The sequence below is a fragment of the Helianthus annuus genome, chromosome 13 (assembly GCF_002127325.2).
Source record: "Helianthus annuus cultivar XRQ/B chromosome 13, HanXRQr2.0-SUNRISE, whole genome shotgun sequence".
NCBI classification, from domain to species: domain Eukaryota; kingdom Viridiplantae; phylum Streptophyta; class Magnoliopsida; order Asterales; family Asteraceae; genus Helianthus; species Helianthus annuus.
This window is the reverse complement of record NC_035445.2, coordinates 33,717,470-33,737,119: the sequence shown is the minus strand read 5'-3', so window position 1 is coordinate 33,737,119 and position 19,650 is coordinate 33,717,470. Positions and strand designations below refer to the sequence as shown.

The 19,650-nt window shown below is 36.5% G+C and overlaps 1 protein-coding gene across 1 annotated transcript; it reads left to right on the top strand.

The window, feature by feature from the left end:
* Positions 1-1,141: 1,141 nt before the first annotated feature.
* On the top strand, positions 1,142-2,366 carry LOC110906469 (UPF0481 protein At3g47200). The gene is made up of 2 exons (XM_022151598.1): positions 1,142-1,472; positions 1,591-2,366. The coding sequence occupies exons 1-2, from the start codon at positions 1,142-1,144 to the stop codon at positions 2,364-2,366; spliced, it is 1,107 nt and encodes a 368-aa protein (XP_022007290.1).
* The last annotated feature ends 17,284 nt before the right edge of the window (positions 2,367-19,650 follow it).

The window sequence follows — 19,650 nt, the reverse complement described above, 5'->3', positions numbered from 1 at the left end:
TTGCTATTGTGGGTTCATCTTTTAATCTTTGATTCTTGTGCAAATATAAGAAAAAATAGAAGTGGCTGTTGATGGGGCCAAATGGGGTTGGGTGTCTTTCCCTTTCTATATATATAGAGAGATATATATATAAAATTATAGAATGGTGATGAAGATATGTCAATGTTTTTTGGTGATTTTGAGTTTTTTTATTGGGTGGGTTTTGAGTGTTTTTAAATAATGAGTTTTTTTCTAATATGACAGCTGAGTAGGTATGTTTTTAAGCGTTTTTTAGTTCTCATATTATGGATGGTCTAAGGATACATATGAAGTAGCATTCGACGAGAATGTTGGTTATGCATTACTCAATAAACTTTATAAACTATGAATTATAGTGAAAGCACAAACTATTTTTCCACGCCGAATTCTTTTTCTATATGTTGGTTACACATGAACACTTTTTTGGCATCACCTTGGAAAATGCTTCCATTTAAAAAAAAGGTAGATGCACGGTACCCCCGACCGCGGAAGGGATCCCCCTTCTCAAGCTAGCGACCCGACAACGTTGTCTGGCGGTGAAACCCCTGCCAACCCGAGGGGCTGAAACATGTTTCGAACCCGTGACCTCGAGTGTCCTCGGGCCGGTTTAAGGAGGGGGTCGGTGGCCACTAGGCTGACGCCCAATGGTTAAATTTTGTTAAAAATTGGCCCCACTAGCACGGAGCATAGAAGTTGAATTTTAGAATATGTGGTATTACCTATGTTAGAAATATGTGGAAATTTAGCACTTTAAAAAAGAAAAAAATACAAGTGGTCAGAACATCTTTAGTCATGTCATTAAACTTTGTCATAAGCGTATAAACTTTTTAAGTGATGTGAAACTTATGGAATAACTTTATATACATTAAGTTAGGAATGCTATGCATTATAATGTTCTAAATCGGTTGTTCGTAACTTATGTCGTACCATAATTCCAAACTTCATATTTGGACAAAGCTAAAGTTTCAATATTCACTAGTTCAAACGTGAGACACATGAACACATGTATTTATATCCTCGTACCAATTCCATAATAATACTTGCTTATGATCACATATTCAAAATCACAAACACTAAACCTCAAAATCCAAAATTTCCTTTTAAAGACCAAACCCCACGTAGCATGGAGGTCACTAATGTTGATCAACTCGAAGAGCAGCAATGGGTTATCGACTCCATTTTCGAAGCCAATAAAACCCCCCCACCACAATCAACTGCAAAAATCCATACAATATCAGAAATGATAAGAGAGAGCACAGACGAGTACCAGAAGTTCTCTCTTCCGAAGGTTGTCTCCATTGGTCCATACCATTTTGGAGAACCAAAACTCGAGTTTGTCGAGAAACTCAAGCCTGTTTTTACATTGAAGCTCCTTGCAGGCAACAACATGCTTGAGAAGCTAAATAGTTTGTACGAAAAGCTTGGTGCACCAGAAATGGTGCAAGAATTAAGAAGTTTCTATGAAGAAAATTCGACATCCAAGTTAAGCAATAAGGAGTTCACTAAGATGATGTTGCTAGATTCTTGTTTTATTTTGTATTACATTCAATCCATTTTTTTGCCAAAATGTAGAAGATTGTGGAGAGTTAAACAGCCACCAGATTGTCTATCTTCATCAAGATTTATTCTTGTTGGAGAACCAAATTCCTTTTGATGTTCTAACAGAGGTGATGAAGTTGGCGGAAATCAATTGTGTTGATAAGTTTAAGCAGTTCATCTGCGGCAATATTTTGGCAGGGAAGCCAAAAAAAAGGTGGTTAAAATCAATACTGCATATCGGAAACAATCAAAGTTCGAAAGATGAACAGTATTTGGAGTTAAAGGACGCGGATCATCTTCTCCATCTTCTTCATCGTACTCTTACTGAAAATGCCGATATTCCAAGGAAGGATGGGATTTTACAGTGTACTTTTCGCAATGTTAACGAGCTTATGGATGTAGGGATTCATTTCAAGCCAAGTGAAACTATGTCTTTGGCTCACATTAAGTACCTTCAAGGCTGGTTGTGGTTTACAGCGGATGTTGAACTCCCTCCAATAACCGTGGATGATTCCACCAAGCCTTTGTTGTTAAACTTGATAGCCTATGAAACGTGCACACGTGATGCATCTAAGGCATGGGTTACATCATACATATGTCTTCTTGATTCTCTGATTGATCACCCTGAGGATGTAAAGGCTCTTCGAAAAGCTGGGGTGCTTGAAAACTCATTAGGGAGCGATAATGAAGTTGTCAAATTGTTCAATGAAATTGGCACTGATTTAGTTCCAAATAGTTTAGCATATTTGGATGCTAAGAGCAAGATACAAAAGCATTATAAAAGCTGGAGTAATACACTTATTTCTTAACTCAAGCATGAATATGTCAAGAGCCCATGGGCGTTCCTTGCACTTCTAGGAGCTTTGATAGCTCCTGGTCTAAGTGTTGTTCAAACTTACTATAGTGTTTGGAGTCCCAAAAGCGATTGTGATGAACTTTGCAAGTTTTTGAAGATAAACCATCACTTATAAGGGGTAACGGGTCGATGGATATTGTATTTTTTATGGTGTTGTATTTGATGATTTATGCGTTGTATGATGTTGGTTTTTCTTAAATAAGTTCATGTTTGTTCGAGTGCAACCATGAGGTGAACTATGTTGCTACCACTGATAATAAAAAGGTATGCTATATGTATGTGTCTAGCTATGATTGATATGATAATGGAAATATGTTGTAATTTTATTATAGTTTATGAAATATGCTACTACTTTTAAAATTGTGAAAGTATGAGTTGGTATGTTAACTGATAAGGTACTAATAATATTCTACTCGTACATTACTGCCAAAAAATAGCAGTTCCTTTTCAATGTAACGGGACTTATAGAAAGAGAGTTATCTTGTTTGTCACTACATGACAGAGTTTTATATCATTAACTAGATTATAGATCCGTGTATTATACGGATTTACAAATATAAATTATGTAATTTTATAACAAGGTGTAAACAAATTTACATAACTAAATTATTATTATTAAATACTTTAAACAATAGCGATTTAACTTACATATTTAATTCAATATTTGAAAAACGTAAAATAGGGGAACTATGTAGTAACTAGTAAATCATGTATAATGTCATGAAAACGAAAAGTAAAATTATGCACATATGTTTCACCCCAAAACATTTGAAAAACGTAAAATAGGGGAACTATGTACTCACCTTTGGGTGCGTTATTATGTGTTAACACAAAATCCCTCAAATCGTTTATTCGTCCTAAATTAAGTAAGAACGATTTAATAATCAAAAACTCACAAAAATACCTAAGTTTCTCTGATACTTAGAATTTTCACATAACTTTGAGATTTTCTCGAAAAGTTATTATTTTTTATTATATTGGTGTATTTATATATATATATATATATATATATATATATATATATATATATATATATATATATATATGATTTCATATATATATTTTAAGAACTTTGCGACTTGAACGATTTTATTCGTGACCCTCGTCATGTTTTAAGCAATAATCTACGATTTGCGCGTTGTAATATATATACTCAAACGTGACATACAAATAATAACGTAATACACATAATCTTGTCAAGTATTAACATGTCATCATACACATATTATAAAACACATAACACATAACACATTGTAACACATAAAGTTTACCCATGTACAACCCATTCAAGTGTATATTGAAAAACACGTATTTTAGTGATTCGGCAACGTTTTTTGGCGTCGGAAGTCACGTATGACTAACCAAACACCAAGTAAACTTAATATAAGTTAAAATACTTATTTTTATATCAAAAATATCAGTTTAGTTACTGATCTAAAACAGTTTTATAAAAATCCTCCGAAAAGCCGATTTTTAACCGTTTTACCGCATAGTTTTGCATCAAACGTTACCATAACCACCCCAAATCGTAACGACTTGATATTTTAACATAACCCATGCTATTTACTGAATAAAATAGTGGTTATACTCATGATAGTGTAGGTCTCACATAAACCACATAAATCATGCAAATCTCACACATTTTACCACTTTCTAAGCAACATGTACAACATGCAAAGCTACCAAACCTATGACAAAGTTTCATGCCATATTAATACATCAAATACTGTTATTTTTAATGTCTATAATCTGTTTTAAAACATTTTTGTTATACATTCGTTTTTCATCATTTCTTGAGCATTTAATCAACATGCATGCTTATGTACAAGTATCTAAAGCACACTTATCATATTATCATCATTTCATATGAACTTAAATGCATCAAACATGATATTAATTCATACAATCCAAGACATGTTCACCAAATCATCATTTAATCATTTAAACATCATTTCATGCAACATTCTTTCATTAATTTATACTAACTAACAAAAATTCACATGTGCATGTACATACATATACATATACGACACATGCATACATATATATGTTTCCAAAAATTTCCTTTGTCATATAATCAATACAAATCACAAGAACTTTTACATAACATTCATTTGATTAAAATGCATTCACTTTTCAAGAATAAATCAAACAAGTATCCATAAAAAAATCAAACTCAAACTCAAATACATACACATACATATATATACGTTATATATACACACATACATACTTCCCTTTTTATTTTGTGTAAAAACCCATTTCTTTTTAGTTTCAAGTTTGTGAATAAATCTAAGAACCTTGAGAAACTTTTATCATCATCAATACCACTAAAAATCAAGAACAAGGATTTTAAAAATAAATCTTATACCTTCAAGATTTTTGATGGGTTTTTGAAAAAGTATGATGATATGGAGCTTGGTTCTTGTTTGAAACACCTTAAAAACCGCTTTGGATCTTCAAAAGTGCTTGAAACTAACTTGGAATGAGCTTGGATCTTGAAGAAGAGGATTAAAATTCGAAAATGTGTGGGTGTGTGTGTGTTTACGGTTTGGGAGAGAGAGAGAGAGAGAGAGAGGAAGAGTGATAATGTGTCTTGGTTCATGGAAGATTATGTAAGATAAAGAGGGGACAAGGTGGGTTTCCAAGGTTGCATGCATCATGCATGGACAACACTTGGCAAAGTGTAAGAAAAAGGTGGCAAGTGGGTGTGAGAGGTGTCATATTCTCTCACATATATACACAATTACACATGTATATATATGCATACATACATAAATATAAAATATAAATGGGTAAAAACAGGTATTTAACTGGATACCGGGTATTTTATTTAGCGTTTTAAATTATTTTTATTATTCTAAAAAAATATACTCGCCAAATTATTACTGAAATAAATATCAGTTGCCGAGACTGGCTGCGTTGTCCGCGTTTTGCAGTATAAGCATTGTATTGCGCAGTAACACGCGGTACGCGCTTAAACTTGAAAAATAACGTTTTTAAATGTTTTAATTTATTTTTAAACATGAACATGATTAAAAATAAAATTATAATCATAACAGTATATTTTTAGGATTTAAATATTATCCGGTCGGTCACAAACGTTCGTTACGCAGTTTTGTCGCAAGTAGTTCTTAAGTTCAAATAATCATGTTTTTGCCATACTGAATCCTTTGAAACTTATTTCTAAGTTCTGTAAAGGGTATTTAGGGTATGTTTAGCATATGTCATTTTTCCGGAGTGTACGTCGCGTTAAACTGATTATATTTACACAACGGTTTATGATTTCACTTCCATAAAAGGTTTGAGAGTTCGAAAATGAACAATGATTAAAAACGTGTAAATGTCACAAATAGTTATACAAATATTGAAATTAAAACACCATATTTCATTAAATGCAAAGTTGTTCAGAAAGTACAGGGATTAAAATACACAGATGTCACATAACGCGACTTATGAGCCTCTGTGACACTCTAGGTTTTCCCGAGTAACCCTCTTGTATTAGCAATGTGTACGTACGAATTATTAAATGAAAGTTGTGAGTATATTGTTATGCTATGTGTTGTATGTATGTATAATATAAGTATGTATGTATAATAGTGAACCGAGACTACAACGAACCCGATTCGAGACCACTCGGTCTCGAGTAAACAGTAACGGTTGGGCCGGATTGGGCTATACACCCATTTGAGCCCACTCGGAACCATTGTAGGGTGCACCACCCAAACTGAGTATAAAACCCATGCCCAAGCCAACCATCCCTCATTTTCCACCATTCTTCCACACTCACTCCCACACACACACACTCCTTCACTCTCTCTCACTAAAACCCTAACAATCAAGCTCACCTCCTTCTCCCTCTCTCGGATTCAATCGGCAACAACAAGGAACCTCGGTCAAGCTCATCATCATCACTTGGACACTTCATTTTCTCACCTTCTTCCTTGACTCAGTACCTTTTCATCAACCGGTTAGTGTTAAATGTGTGTTAAGAGTTATGTGTGCTTAATGAATAAGAAACATGACTAGTTTAGAGGTCTTTTGCATGATTTTTGTATGATTAGTGAGTTTGATAATGTGTGTGAACTATTATATGATAATGTTTTGCTAAGATGTTCAAATGGCAAAAGAATGATAGTTTAAGAGTGTTTATGACCATCCGGATTATGTTAAATGTTATAGAATAAATGTTTCTTTTGTTTCTTGCAAGAAGATCTTGATATCTAGGTTATTTTTGTTCATAGAATGCATGGTTATGTAGGATGAACATGTTTGATAATTTAGAAACCCTAAAAGATGAACCGTATGAATGTGATATGAAGATTTGAATTGTTGTTTTTGATCCATTTGATTAAGGTTTTAGACAAGAAAACATGTTGGTGTGATTTCATTGGTTAGTACACGAAAATCATGGAAACAAATTCTGTTGGATAGTACAATCCGGGCAGATGTATCAGAATTCAGCAGGCAAACGAGTCGAGACCACTGGTTTCGACTCGAGACCATGAAGCTACAACTCGAAGACCGCAACAGTTGCGACTCGAGACCTAGACCAAGCAGCTCAAAACTGACTTCAGGGACTCGGGACCATCAAGGTCTCGACTCGAGACCACATCGTGACAACTCGAGACGGGACTCGAAACCTCTGAGGTTGCGAGTCATGCCTGCACCACTCGAGACCAGCCATTACAACTCGAGACCTCCTGTTTGCGACTCGAGACCGCATGTTCTCGAGTCGACACCACCTTGTCTCGACTGGGCTGCTCACTTTAGTTATTGGGCCACAACATTATTTGTTTGGGCTGTCTGTTTAACTGAACTATGTGTTAGTTGTTACTGTTGACTGATCCAATAGTAAAGCAGGCCCAATAACTCAACATGTAACTGTATGCATGCTATGTGTTAGATTATGTGTAAATATATGTGACATTCTCTGTACCCAAACCTGACCTATACTAGTAACCATGTTAGGACGTGGTGACCAGCGTGCTTGACAAGTAACCTAATCTGCCGAGCAACCCAAGGTGAGTTCACACACTAAAAGCATGCGTCCCAGGGAGGGACACGGACAAACTGCCAACTTTGGGAAAAATACTTTTGAACTATTATTTCCGGGGGAAATCCGAATGAGTACTTACTATCTCCGGGGGAGTTACGTTTGGATAATATTTATAAATCACAACTAGCCAAGCTAAACGAAACTCTATCACCTTAAGTCCCTGCTTACAGTACCGATTAATCGCCGGGGGCGAACGGGTTATTAGTTGATAGCGCTATTAGGTTTGACAACCTCACACCGTGACCGGGGGGATCGGGCGTGAACTAGTAGACCTCGCATCTTGGTCAATGAGGATAGACATTGACTCGGGGCACAACAACTTTCCGTCAACAGTTTCGGTATCTACAGTTTAGTGAGCTTACAGATGGGGTAGCTCCCCATAACGTGATTATAAATGCTTTATCTAAACAACTTACGTTTTCGAAAACTAAAACTTGATACCTCGTGGACTCGCCAACATTATGTTGATACCCTACTGCATGCTTTGCAGGTACCCAGTGATTCAGGAGCTTGCAGCTTGCGGATGTGTAGTGGTCGTCTAACCCGTGTGTTGGGTTCCAAGCAAACTTGAATTAAGATCTTGTTTTAAACTATTTTGTCTATGCTTCCGCTACTTATCTGAACTATTACTTAAACTTAAAACTTTTGAACTTTGACTATGATATTTGCTAACCTTGCGGTTGGTGAGTATTACTTATGTTATTAATTAAATTGCTCAGTATAATTGGTGGCTGGATCCTGGTCAGTCACGTGTCCAAGCGGTGGTACTCCGCATGTGGATTTTGGGGGTGTGACAGATTGGTATCAGAGCCATTGGTTATAGTGAACTTGGTTTTAAAAAGGGGAAATCTTTTTGAGAAAAACCAGACTATAACCCGTGACTCGTGACGACACTACACTCCAAGTGCAAGACTCAACACATTAGACCTCATAGCTCGGACTAGTGATTACTCGCTTGCTTGCTTTATGTCTTCTGTTTTGCTATACGTACTAGTGTGCCTAGTTAGATAGATACACCTCCCTCTTCTATCTCATTCTCACTACATTACGACATCACACTCATACTATGTTTTCTGATTATGAAGACAATGAGTGGACGTGGAAGAGGAAACATTAACATGACTCAGGCTCAATTCACTAACCTGCTTAACACGGTGGCTGCAGCTTTCGCAGCTCACCCTGGAGGTAAACTCGTTATCTTAGGATGTTTAGACCCTACCGCCGCATCGTCTTTTCACCCCTAAACCTATTCGCTTCGCTTCTCACCACAGGTCAGCATGCACCTGCGCAACCACACGTGTATAGTTTCAAAACCTTCATGGATTGCAAGCCTCTCCCTTTCAATGGCACTGAGGGCGCCATAGGTCTTCTGCACTGGATTGAGAAAGTCGAAGCCGTGTTTGCTGTCTGTGAGTGTTCCCCTGCGAATTGGGTGAAGTTTGCTACTGGTACGCTTGAAGGAAACGCGCTTTCCTAGTGGAAGGCGCAAATTCAGATGTTTGGGTTGGAAACTGCTAATGCTACTGCGTGGGAAGATTTCAAAGACATGATTAAGGAGGAGTATTGTCACAAGGATGACATCCACAAGCTCGAAAACGAGTACTTTGAGCTCAAGATGGTTGGATCAGAGATCGAGGCATACACCAAATAGTCCAATGACTATGTTGCTCTTTGCCCAAACATGTCTCGACCTATGTATCGAAGGATCGAATTGTACATCAAGGGTTTGGCTCAAGAAATCCGAAGCCATGTGACTGCAGCCAACCTCAATACCATTCAGCCGGTCGTCCGTCTTGCTCACAAACTCACTGATCAGGCTGTGGAACAGCGCGAGCTGCCCAAAAGGATCAGTGCTACTGCTGGAACTCCTAGTGACAACAAGCGTAAGTGGGAAGGAAATCAAAGCAAGGATGCTAACCCCACTCAGGCCCCAACCCAGCAAAGGAAAACTGGCAACAACAAGCGCCCTCAACAACAGGGTGGCTATCGCGGGAACCACCCCAAGTGCAACAAGTGCAACCGACACCACAGCTGGCCTTGTGGGAAAAGTCAGTGTCAGCGATGTAACAAGATGGGGCATGAGGCCAAGGACTGTAGGAGTCCACGTCCCGCGGGGCAGAACCAGCAGCAACAGCAACATCATGGGAACGTCAAGGGTTGTTTCCAGTGTGGAGCTGAGGGGCACATTAAGAAGAATTGCCCTGAACTGAACCAGAACCACAACAACAATCAGGGAGCTGGAAACAACGATCAAAATAAAAACAATGTTGAGAATGGTGCAAGAGGAAGAGCTTTCGTGATTGGAGCCGGAGAAGCGAGGAATGACCCCAACGTCGTGGCGGGTAAGTTCCTACTCGATGATCGTTATGTTTCTGTATTATTTGATTCCGGAGCCGATGCTAGTTATGTATCCCTACGTATTAGTAAGAAGCTTAAGCACCCGCCTTCGTTACTAAGTTCTAAACATATCGTCGAGTTAGCTAATGGTAGAAACATCGAGGCCTCACGTGTTATCAACGACTGCAAACTAGCACTGTCTGGTCAGACTTATAGCATCAATCTTTTCCCTATCGTTCTTGGAAGCTTCGACGTCGTCATTGGTATGGATTGGTTATCCAAACATCGCGCGGAAATCCTCTGTCAAGAGAAAATGGTTCGCATTCCCCGCCGTTCTGGCAAACCCCTCATCATACAAGGGGACAATGGCGGAGAAATCATAGGCATCATCTCGTTCTTAAAGGCCCATAAGTGTTTACAAAAGGGGCACACCGCTATCTTAGCACATGTCACCAACACACAGGAAAAGGAAAAGAGGATTGAAGATTTTCCAGTGGTACGCGACTACCCCGAGGTGTTCCCTGAAGAACTACCTGGACTCCCTCCCCACCGTCTGGTTGAATTCCAAATCGAGCTAGCTCCCGGAGCAGCGCCTATAGCTCGTGCGCCTTATCGACTAGCCCCCGCAGAACTAAAGGAACTCTCTACGCAACTACGGGAACTATTGGATAAAGGATTTATCCGCCCTAGTTCATCACCCTGGGGAGCACCAGTACTCTTTGTTAAGAAGAAGGATGGCACATTCCGAATGTGCATCGACTATCGTGAGCTGAACAAGGTTACCATCAAGAATCGCTACCCTCTCCCGCGTATCGACGATCTATTCGATCAGTTGCAGGGATCGAGCTACTACTCTAAGATCGACCTACGATCGGGCTATCATCAGCTAAGAGTCCGTAATGAAGACATCTCCAAAACTGCATTCAGAACTCGTTATGGTCATTAAGAATTCCTTGTCATGCCCTTTGGAATGACTAACGCGCCTGCGGTTTTCATGGACCTCATGAACCGAGTGTGCAAGCCTTACCTCGACAAATTCGTGATTGTGTTTATCGATGACATCCTGATCTACTCGAAAAGCCAAAAAGAGCATGAACAACACCTACGCCTTATCCTCGAACTTCTTCGCAATGAGCAACTGTACGCCAAGTTCTCGAAATGCGACTTCTGGCTTCGAGAAGTCCATTTCCTTGGGCACGTGGTCAATAAGGACGGGATTCACGTCGACCCAGCTAAGATCGACTCTATAAAGAATTGGCCTACGCCCAAAACTCCGACCGAAGTTCGCCAATTCTTGGGATTGGCAGGATACTATCTAGATTTATCAAGGGGTTCTCGAAGATTGCTCAGCCTCTCACGACTCTCACTCATAAAGGTATTGCTTACAAATGGAATGAAGCTCAGGAATCCGCATTTCAGAAGCTAAAGGATAACCTCTGTAGTCCATTGATGTAAAACTTGCCTCGAAACAGTGCTCCAAACGCTGAAAATGGCGCTTCAATTCGGGTGTTTAAATTTCCAATTAACCAAAATCAAGTCACTTGGAGCACCATTTCGAAGTAAGTTTTACATCAACGGACTCGTATCATCATTCTGATCAAAAGCCCTAAAAAATCTGTTTGTAATTTGGAAAAAAGCTTAACTCCGTTAAGTTTTTTTAACGGGGGACCATTGTAGGAAAAATAGATGAAAGGTGAGACTGTTGGGGGGAAATATTCTGAGGTGGGATTATTAATGGCCAATAAGGTCTAGGTGGAATTATTACAGGCCAATTCCCCTAGAAAATATACTATACTGCTTTATTTATAAAAAAAATATAAGTCAAAGTAAATATATCAATGACCGATTTAAGTGTATTTTCACTTTTTTTTTATTGAATAACATAAACATCATATAAGGGTATAAGTAACGTTATTAGAATCACACGTAGCTTTTTTTTCTTCTATCAAATATAGATTTTTAAAATAGGTCATTCTTTTAAGATTCAAACATGATTAGATTAGTAGTTATTTAATGAATTGGATTTCTCTAATGAGTTTAGGGGTTAGAAATATAAAAAAGTTTAAAAACATCATTTTTACTAAATATTTTTCCACCAATACCATTTTGATAAATATTTTTTCCATCAATAATATTATTAAAAAAAAACTCCATTTTTGGGGCTGATGATATTCAAAATATTCCATTGGGCCCAGATGAATGAAAGTGACGGTTGTCCATATGGTGAACAATTGATTCCATCTTGTTTCATTTTGCTGGTTGATTTTTTTGTGGGTTCACATATTTATCAGTGGGAATTATTAATTTGGGCAACATGGGAATGGATTAGATACTGCTTGTTTGATTTTCAATGATGTCCAAATACCCATCTTGAATTAGTGTTGGGTCCAGTAGTATACATCATTTTCTCACATGCATTAAATTAAAATATCCAAGATTCGTGGACTATTTTTATTTGAGCCTCACAAATAATTCAGTTCTAATATTGGGCCTTCAGAATTAATGGGTCGAATACGTTTAATTGGGATTATTATTTTTGGTCGTTGATAATGGTGAGCCATGGAGTCGTGGTCCCGTATCTATTAATGAATACAAATTCATTTCACTTGGACCTATTTCTAATAATACATCGTTGCTGGATTGAAATTTGGTACAAGTTCGGGAGGACGCCAGATCAGTTTTAGATAAACTAAAACACCTGATTTTTGAAGAATGTGTGGTAGTCACAGTTACCAGTGTAAACGTCAAATTTGGTGACTTGACTACTATGGGCCAAAAACGTAAGATTTATTTCCGCACGAGAAAATTTAATATGTTAACGGTTTTCGGAAATGTTCGAAGGTGTTTTGTTAGTTGTCATAGTCTCGCATTTTATAATGATTTAAAGAAACTGGAGAGCCAAGACCGGTCCAAGCGAATTCACAAGGTCGAAGAGCGATGCCTATGATGGAAGTAGTCGGATTAGGTGTTAGAAGAATTTGGGATGGGGGGGGGGGGATACAAGTCGGATCCTACGGGGCCAGGTGACTTTCTTTATCAACTAAAATATGCAAAGAAGAAAGCAACTTTTGAAAACCGAGAAGATTTGAAAAAATCTGCTTTATGGAGAGAATTTGTTTAGTGAGGTAAACAACAGTTCCGCTCCGAGGGGGGATTTTGTGAAGATTTAGAGAATTCACCAAAGAAATGGGGGATAAAAATTTTCATATTTTTGGATTTCTTCGGTAAATTTATAAACGCAATCATAGGTGGTAAAGTTCGTGACTTTATGTTTTGCACATACTTATATTTGAGGATTTTAATTAATTCTCCAGCCAGCGTGAAGGGTTTTGCACGGAAACATACTGTATGTAAAGTCGACAGTAGTTCCAAAATGCTATTCACTGAAGACCTAGGGAATCTTTATGAGGGCTGATAGTTCAAGGCTGGCAAGTGTGGATTCTGACTCTCTCAGATGTCGTTTAGGTTTTTGGATCGAGATGATCAAAGCAATGACACCTTGCGGAGGGAGATTGCCGAAACTTAACGCGGATGAAGTTACAGTTGAGGGGGAATTTGTAGGATTCGGTTTTGTGACACTCGACAAAATTAATGACAATTCCGTACAACTAAACAACTATTTATACATTTACTTGCGTTCATTTATGACTTAATTTGTGCATGATTATGTCATACAAGTCTAGAAACCTTAGGACATACTGAAACCTAACAATTGATATTGCTACTTTTGTCGCGTCGCGAGAAAACAATTAACTATGTCCTAATATGTTGGCAAAAATGCTGAAAACACTATTCATCATCACCATACTCAGTAAATCCCACCAATAGCAAAGCAAAGGTAGTGTCTGAGGAGGGTAAGATGTAGACAGACTTACCTCTACCCCGTAGGAATAGAGAGCCTGCTTCCAGTGAGACCCCCGGCTCGATAGTAGTTTTGCATCAAGCCTTGGACATAAGGCACGTAACACTTAGCAATCGGGACAAAGACCGATTAGAGCATGTACCCTTTTGTCTTTCAGCTATCAACGCCACCACATGATGCATGATTATCCTAGAGACGTGTTTTTTTTGTAGAAATTGACTTTAAGATACTGTGTACGGTTTTTTTTTTTTATTTTGAACGGCAAATTTGGATCACTGACGGACCACATCGTGCCACCAGCAGAACCACCCAATCATATCCATCTCCACTAGGCAATAATGTCTATACACCAATTCAGGAGGAAACCCAATAAATCTGAGAAAAACCCCCTTTGTAGGAATCGAACCCATGACCTAATGGTCATAAGCCTTATTCCACCACCAAGATACCACTAGGCTATAATGCCATGGGTAAAATACTGTGTACGTATTATCATATTATATTAGTTCCTATAAATTTTGGCAATTTCCAGACATCATATGAATTTATTGTGAATTTTAGCATATTATATTAGTTTATAATTTATGGAAAATACTAATTTATGAAAATCTTATATCCCAAGTTATATATTCTGAATTTTCCAGTAGTTCTTTTAGTGTGGGATTTTAACAAACTTCATTTTTAATCTTACAATTGAGCATAGTATGTAAACGAAATAAATTGTAAAAGTAGTTATGTTATTTTTATAAAAATGACTAGTTTATTATTACAAAATAATCCTTGTGACTAAAATAATAATTCTTTTTGAGTTATTATGATAGGCAAGTGGTTTGAATTAATGGATAGGTTATTTAGAATTTTCTAGAATTAGTAACCACAGAAATATAACAACATATGTAAATTATGTTATTTAGTACTATATGATTTGATGATATTATTCCTTAATAATATCTCCAATCAAAACTCATATTAATTTTATGTATAGGTCTAAAGTTATATTTAGGAAATTAATGCTATAGAAAATTGAACATATATTTATTGGATATTATTGGTAACTTTTGTATAAAAATCCAAGTCTCTAAAAACATATTTAATATTAAGTTATTACTCATTGAAATATTAAACCTTAATCTGTGACAAATGGCAAATAACTTGAAATTCCGTACAGTCTAATCACAATTTTTAGCATATAATCTCATGCAATTAGCGTAATTTAATTACATAACTGGACCGTACATTAGATAACAGTGTTAGGACAAAAGAACAATACTATAACATATGTTGGTTTTCGTCGTGTCGTGAAACCAATTAAACTATGTCCTAAAAGTGTTGGTAGAAAGTGTTGCACGCACTATTCACGGTTACACTATTCAAGCCAGCAAAGTTGTTGAAACAAAACGAAACGATGAAAAATGACATACGAATAACATAACTGAGTCCATATATATATGAAAACACTAATGTGGAAACACATCTTGCAAAATACATAATTTTCCGGTACAACACCCTAATCACAAAATCGTCCGTTCGGTTACAAATATAACAATTCTAACTCGTCTAAACTATTAATTTAGCATTTCCGAGACTCCCGAATTATATGACAAATGATGACAAATACACGAAAATAATATGAGGATATTAATGGGGTGTCCGAAACATAAGCTTTCGGTGCTACGTTTCAACCCCCACAACTTGTATGTTTTTGTACCGACAAGTTAGTAAATAACAATTCAGACGCCAAAACAACCAAATGGAAGACATGGCGAACTAGTTAAGCTTATTTTGGGACTCGGAATCACTTCGTGCATCGCTTGACAGCGGAATAACTTGCGACAAAACTTCGTCGGTGCGACGCAAAAGTGCCGTAAACTAGCCGACGACCAAACGGAAAGCATCTAAAGTATCAAAACACCATTTCTACTAGTTTAGTGAACTAGTTAATGTCGATTAATGTTCTGAATCCCTAATTACCCCTTAATGGCGTAATTAACCCCTAATCACCATACTTTATGTAATTACCAAAATATCTACTTTTTAACCATTTTTATAAAAAAAAAATCATATAATACCCCCCCCTCAAACTCGGTCAAGGTTGGTCCCACCCACTTGATCTTGGTTGAAATTATGCAAAGATATGGAGTATGGTGGTAGAAGATTGTTGTTGGATATCTTGTGTATAACATCATTATTTTCTTTCAAACAACCATACCACATCCTATCAATTTTCATCACTTTCAAAACAAGATAAACCTCCTCCCTTGCCTTCATTTTCGGTAGCCAAGAATCACATCACAAACTCACCATAAAACTCCACTAAAACACCTTAAATCACACATTTTCTAGCCATCACAAGATCAACTACACATGGATTAAGCATGAGGAGCTTTTAGGGGAGTCTTGGAAGCTTAATCACCTCTTAATCATCTTTTTTATCTTGTGCACAATTGTAAGCATTCTTCAACCATTTTTAAGCTTCTTATTATGTGTAGAATTAAGAAGTACAGGTTGATTATCTCGAAGATTAAGAAAAACATAATCAAAAACCCTAATCTCAAACATAATAATCTACTAATCATGACTTATTATGTGATTGTTTGTGTAGATTAGCATAGTTAGCTTGTGTAATCTTGATGATTATGTTGATTTTGTAAAGATTAGTGATATAAAGTTTAGATTTATGATGATCTTGTGAATTTTATCATGTAGTATTTGTCACACCCTGGCTTTTGCGGAAGTGTGGGTTTAATTTGGTGTGACTTCTTAATACCATAGCAGCAATCATAACAATGCTATATGTAAATAAAACACATGATAGTCATCCATTCATCAGGTTTAAAGTTACCATAACATCATTCTTTAAAATGTCGACACATAAAAACAAGTTACAAACATGACATGAATTTAAAACGTGTTCACATGACACAACAAAAGATTTTAATGAAAGCATGGTTTAAGACTTGTAACCCGTCCAGGAAAGGGTCACACCTCCTAAACCTGGATGACATCATTATTCCCTACGCAGCTTGAAACGATTGCACACTTTGCCAGATCCACTAATTTCCTGAAATACATGTAGTTTGAAAAATCAACAAAAGTTGAGCGAGTTCATGTAAAAGTGAGTATGTATAAACCTTTCATGTATGAATAAATGTCCCTGGTATGTAGCAATAAGGAAAAAGAGATCACCAATGGGTTGCAAAGCCACTGGTATGTGTGAGAAGGTGCAGGAAAACTCAAACCTAGCAAATTTGTTATCGGGCTTCGGCGGTAAGACACAGTCACCTCTATGGGCCGCCCCGGCCTCACGGGTGTGGGCTCGCTACACCCAAATAGATCTATCACTCTTGTGTCCCTCGGTCCTAACAACGAGGATTAATGGCCTTAAGTATTGTACCCACCCCTCACATGATCTAGTAGTAAAACCCTCCCTACGCTAACCATACCATGTAAATAATGTTTGTAATAATTGTCACATGTATTTCACCCCCGAAGTATAAAACTGAAAACAGTAAAGAAGAAAAGGGGGACATGAACTCACAGAAGTGCGTATCCTGTAACGTCAACCTCAAACTCAATCTGCTGCGCGACGACCTACACTTACTAATGCCTATTAGACGGACGGGCCGTGTCTTGGCTTAGTGTTTAATGTTTTGAGTTGCGTTACCTTGATATTATATCAAGTTTGTGATTACTAGTTAAAATAATAATAATTATTTTAACTTAAATTTTATTTTTAGGGTTTTGGAATAATAGTTAGGAAACTATTTTGTATCCGAATTTCTCGAGTATGTTATACACGTATTTCCTTCCCAAGGATGGGGGTGTTTATACATGTACACTTGTAATTCCGAAAAAAATATATTTCAAGTCCCACTTAGCAAAATATATTTAAATTATTTGTCTAAAACATCTTAATTTAAAAAATATATATATTTTTCCCAAAAATATTATATTTTACTTCATAAATTTTCCAAAATAATATTTTACCAAAAATATACGTGTAGAAGTATTTTTCTGAAATATCACATAAGTTACGTTTTAGCATTTCGTATTGCAATAATAATTGCGTAACTTAAATATTTATTTCGCAAGAGTTTTGGTATTATTTTGGTGTCGTAATTTCATGGTATACATAAGTTATATTATTTTACCCTAAAAATAATATAACTAGTTCTCAAAATAAACAAATAATCACACGAGAGTTTTAGTATGAAATATATATTCTAAATATATATTTATCAAATTTTACTTACGAAAATCAACCTCCGGCACTTAGTATTTTTGTAATAAAAATCATGGCGAAGTTTATTTTGAAAACAAGGTTAAAAATATATTCGTAAGCACTTGCTAGAAAAATATTTTCTAAGTCTTGAGATTTTTAGAAAATTTCGCCAGAGTTTCCCCTAAAAACGGAGGTGTCCATGCTATTAAGCATATCATTTTCTTTTCAAAATCAATCAACAACAATCCTTGAATCATTTTTACATTACCAAGAGCAAAGTATATGCGTTTCACACTAGTCATGAACTTAATATATCTCGAAAACGCATAGTAACTTGGTAAAGCTCTTAGTAGACTTAGTTACCTTCCGAAACGTATTTATTTCTTTAAAAATCATTCTCACAAAATGGTTTAATGTTTACAACTTGTAAATAATTTTTACAAAAATTTAAGCTATTGAACTCTTCTTGTAAATAAAAACTTTTTACACTTATTTTACTTACAAAAATTATGTAAGAGTATGTAAAAGTCATAAACTTTTAGAGATCGTTTCTTGAACTTGGTTTGTTTACAAAAAACCTTTTGTAAAACTTGGATTAACATACCCATCAACTTACTAGTTAGTTTATATTTTGTGAAAAATCATTTTTATCAAGTTCATGTCTAGTTAGAAAGTGGTCTTTTTATGTGACACAAACCACTTTCTAGTCTTGTTAAATCATACTTTTACGTATTATTTAACAAGATTCACATGGTGTTTAACACCACATAATCAAGGATCACCATAAAACTAACAACATACTCATGACAACATCAAACTAGTAGCTTTTATCATCTTCAAGTAAACTTTTAAGATTTCATGTAAAGTTTCATGTTCATCTTTTAGTGTTCTTGTTTCTTTAGTGATTTGAACACACTAAACATACTACAACTTTTGATCACAACAACAAGATGAACAAGGGTGTACAAGTAACTTACTACTAGCACAAGGCTAGGGTAGAATCTAGTGAAGAAGATGATGAGAAAAGATGATGGTGAAGCAAGAAACAAGGCACCTTTAAAGCTCCACAAGTAGCAACTTCCTTGATTCACCTTACAAGCACTTGGATGAAGCTTAAATGGAAGAGATGGTGGTGGAATGGTGGTGATGTTGGCGGTGGTATTGTAGCCGAGAGAGGGAGAGAGAGAGAGTGTGAGAGTGAGAGTGAATTTTGTGAAGCATGGTATGTGATCTGGAGGCCATGCTTTATAAGGATATGATCATATGTTTTAGTTACTTCAACAAGCAAAGATCTAATAAACTAATGAGATTAAATCTAGTATAAGATTGGGGTATGGTGTAGATAATTTGTGTGGGTCCACATGGGGACCGAATTCGGACTAGGGGGGTTAAGGTAAAGATTTTCCAACTAACAAGTAACTACTAGTTAGAATTCAAGCATAATCTTATATATGTTAGTTACTTTGATTTTTAGTGGGTGTTAGGGTGTTCGGGGATCACGACAAGCCAAGAAATAGTGAAACAATGTGTTCGGCAAAACTTTTGTGTTCCGGGTAATGTCCGGTTATCCGGTTTGATACCGTTCCGTTAAAGTGTTTAATTATTCCTTAAAGTGTCTTTTATATATATTTTTGCAACACTTTTAATCCCCGGCACTTAGGAAAGTATACAGGACCATTCTGACATATTTTTGCACTTCACTAGTATTTTAAAATGCTGAATTTTATTAATGAGTGCAGAATTCTCCATTTAAAGTG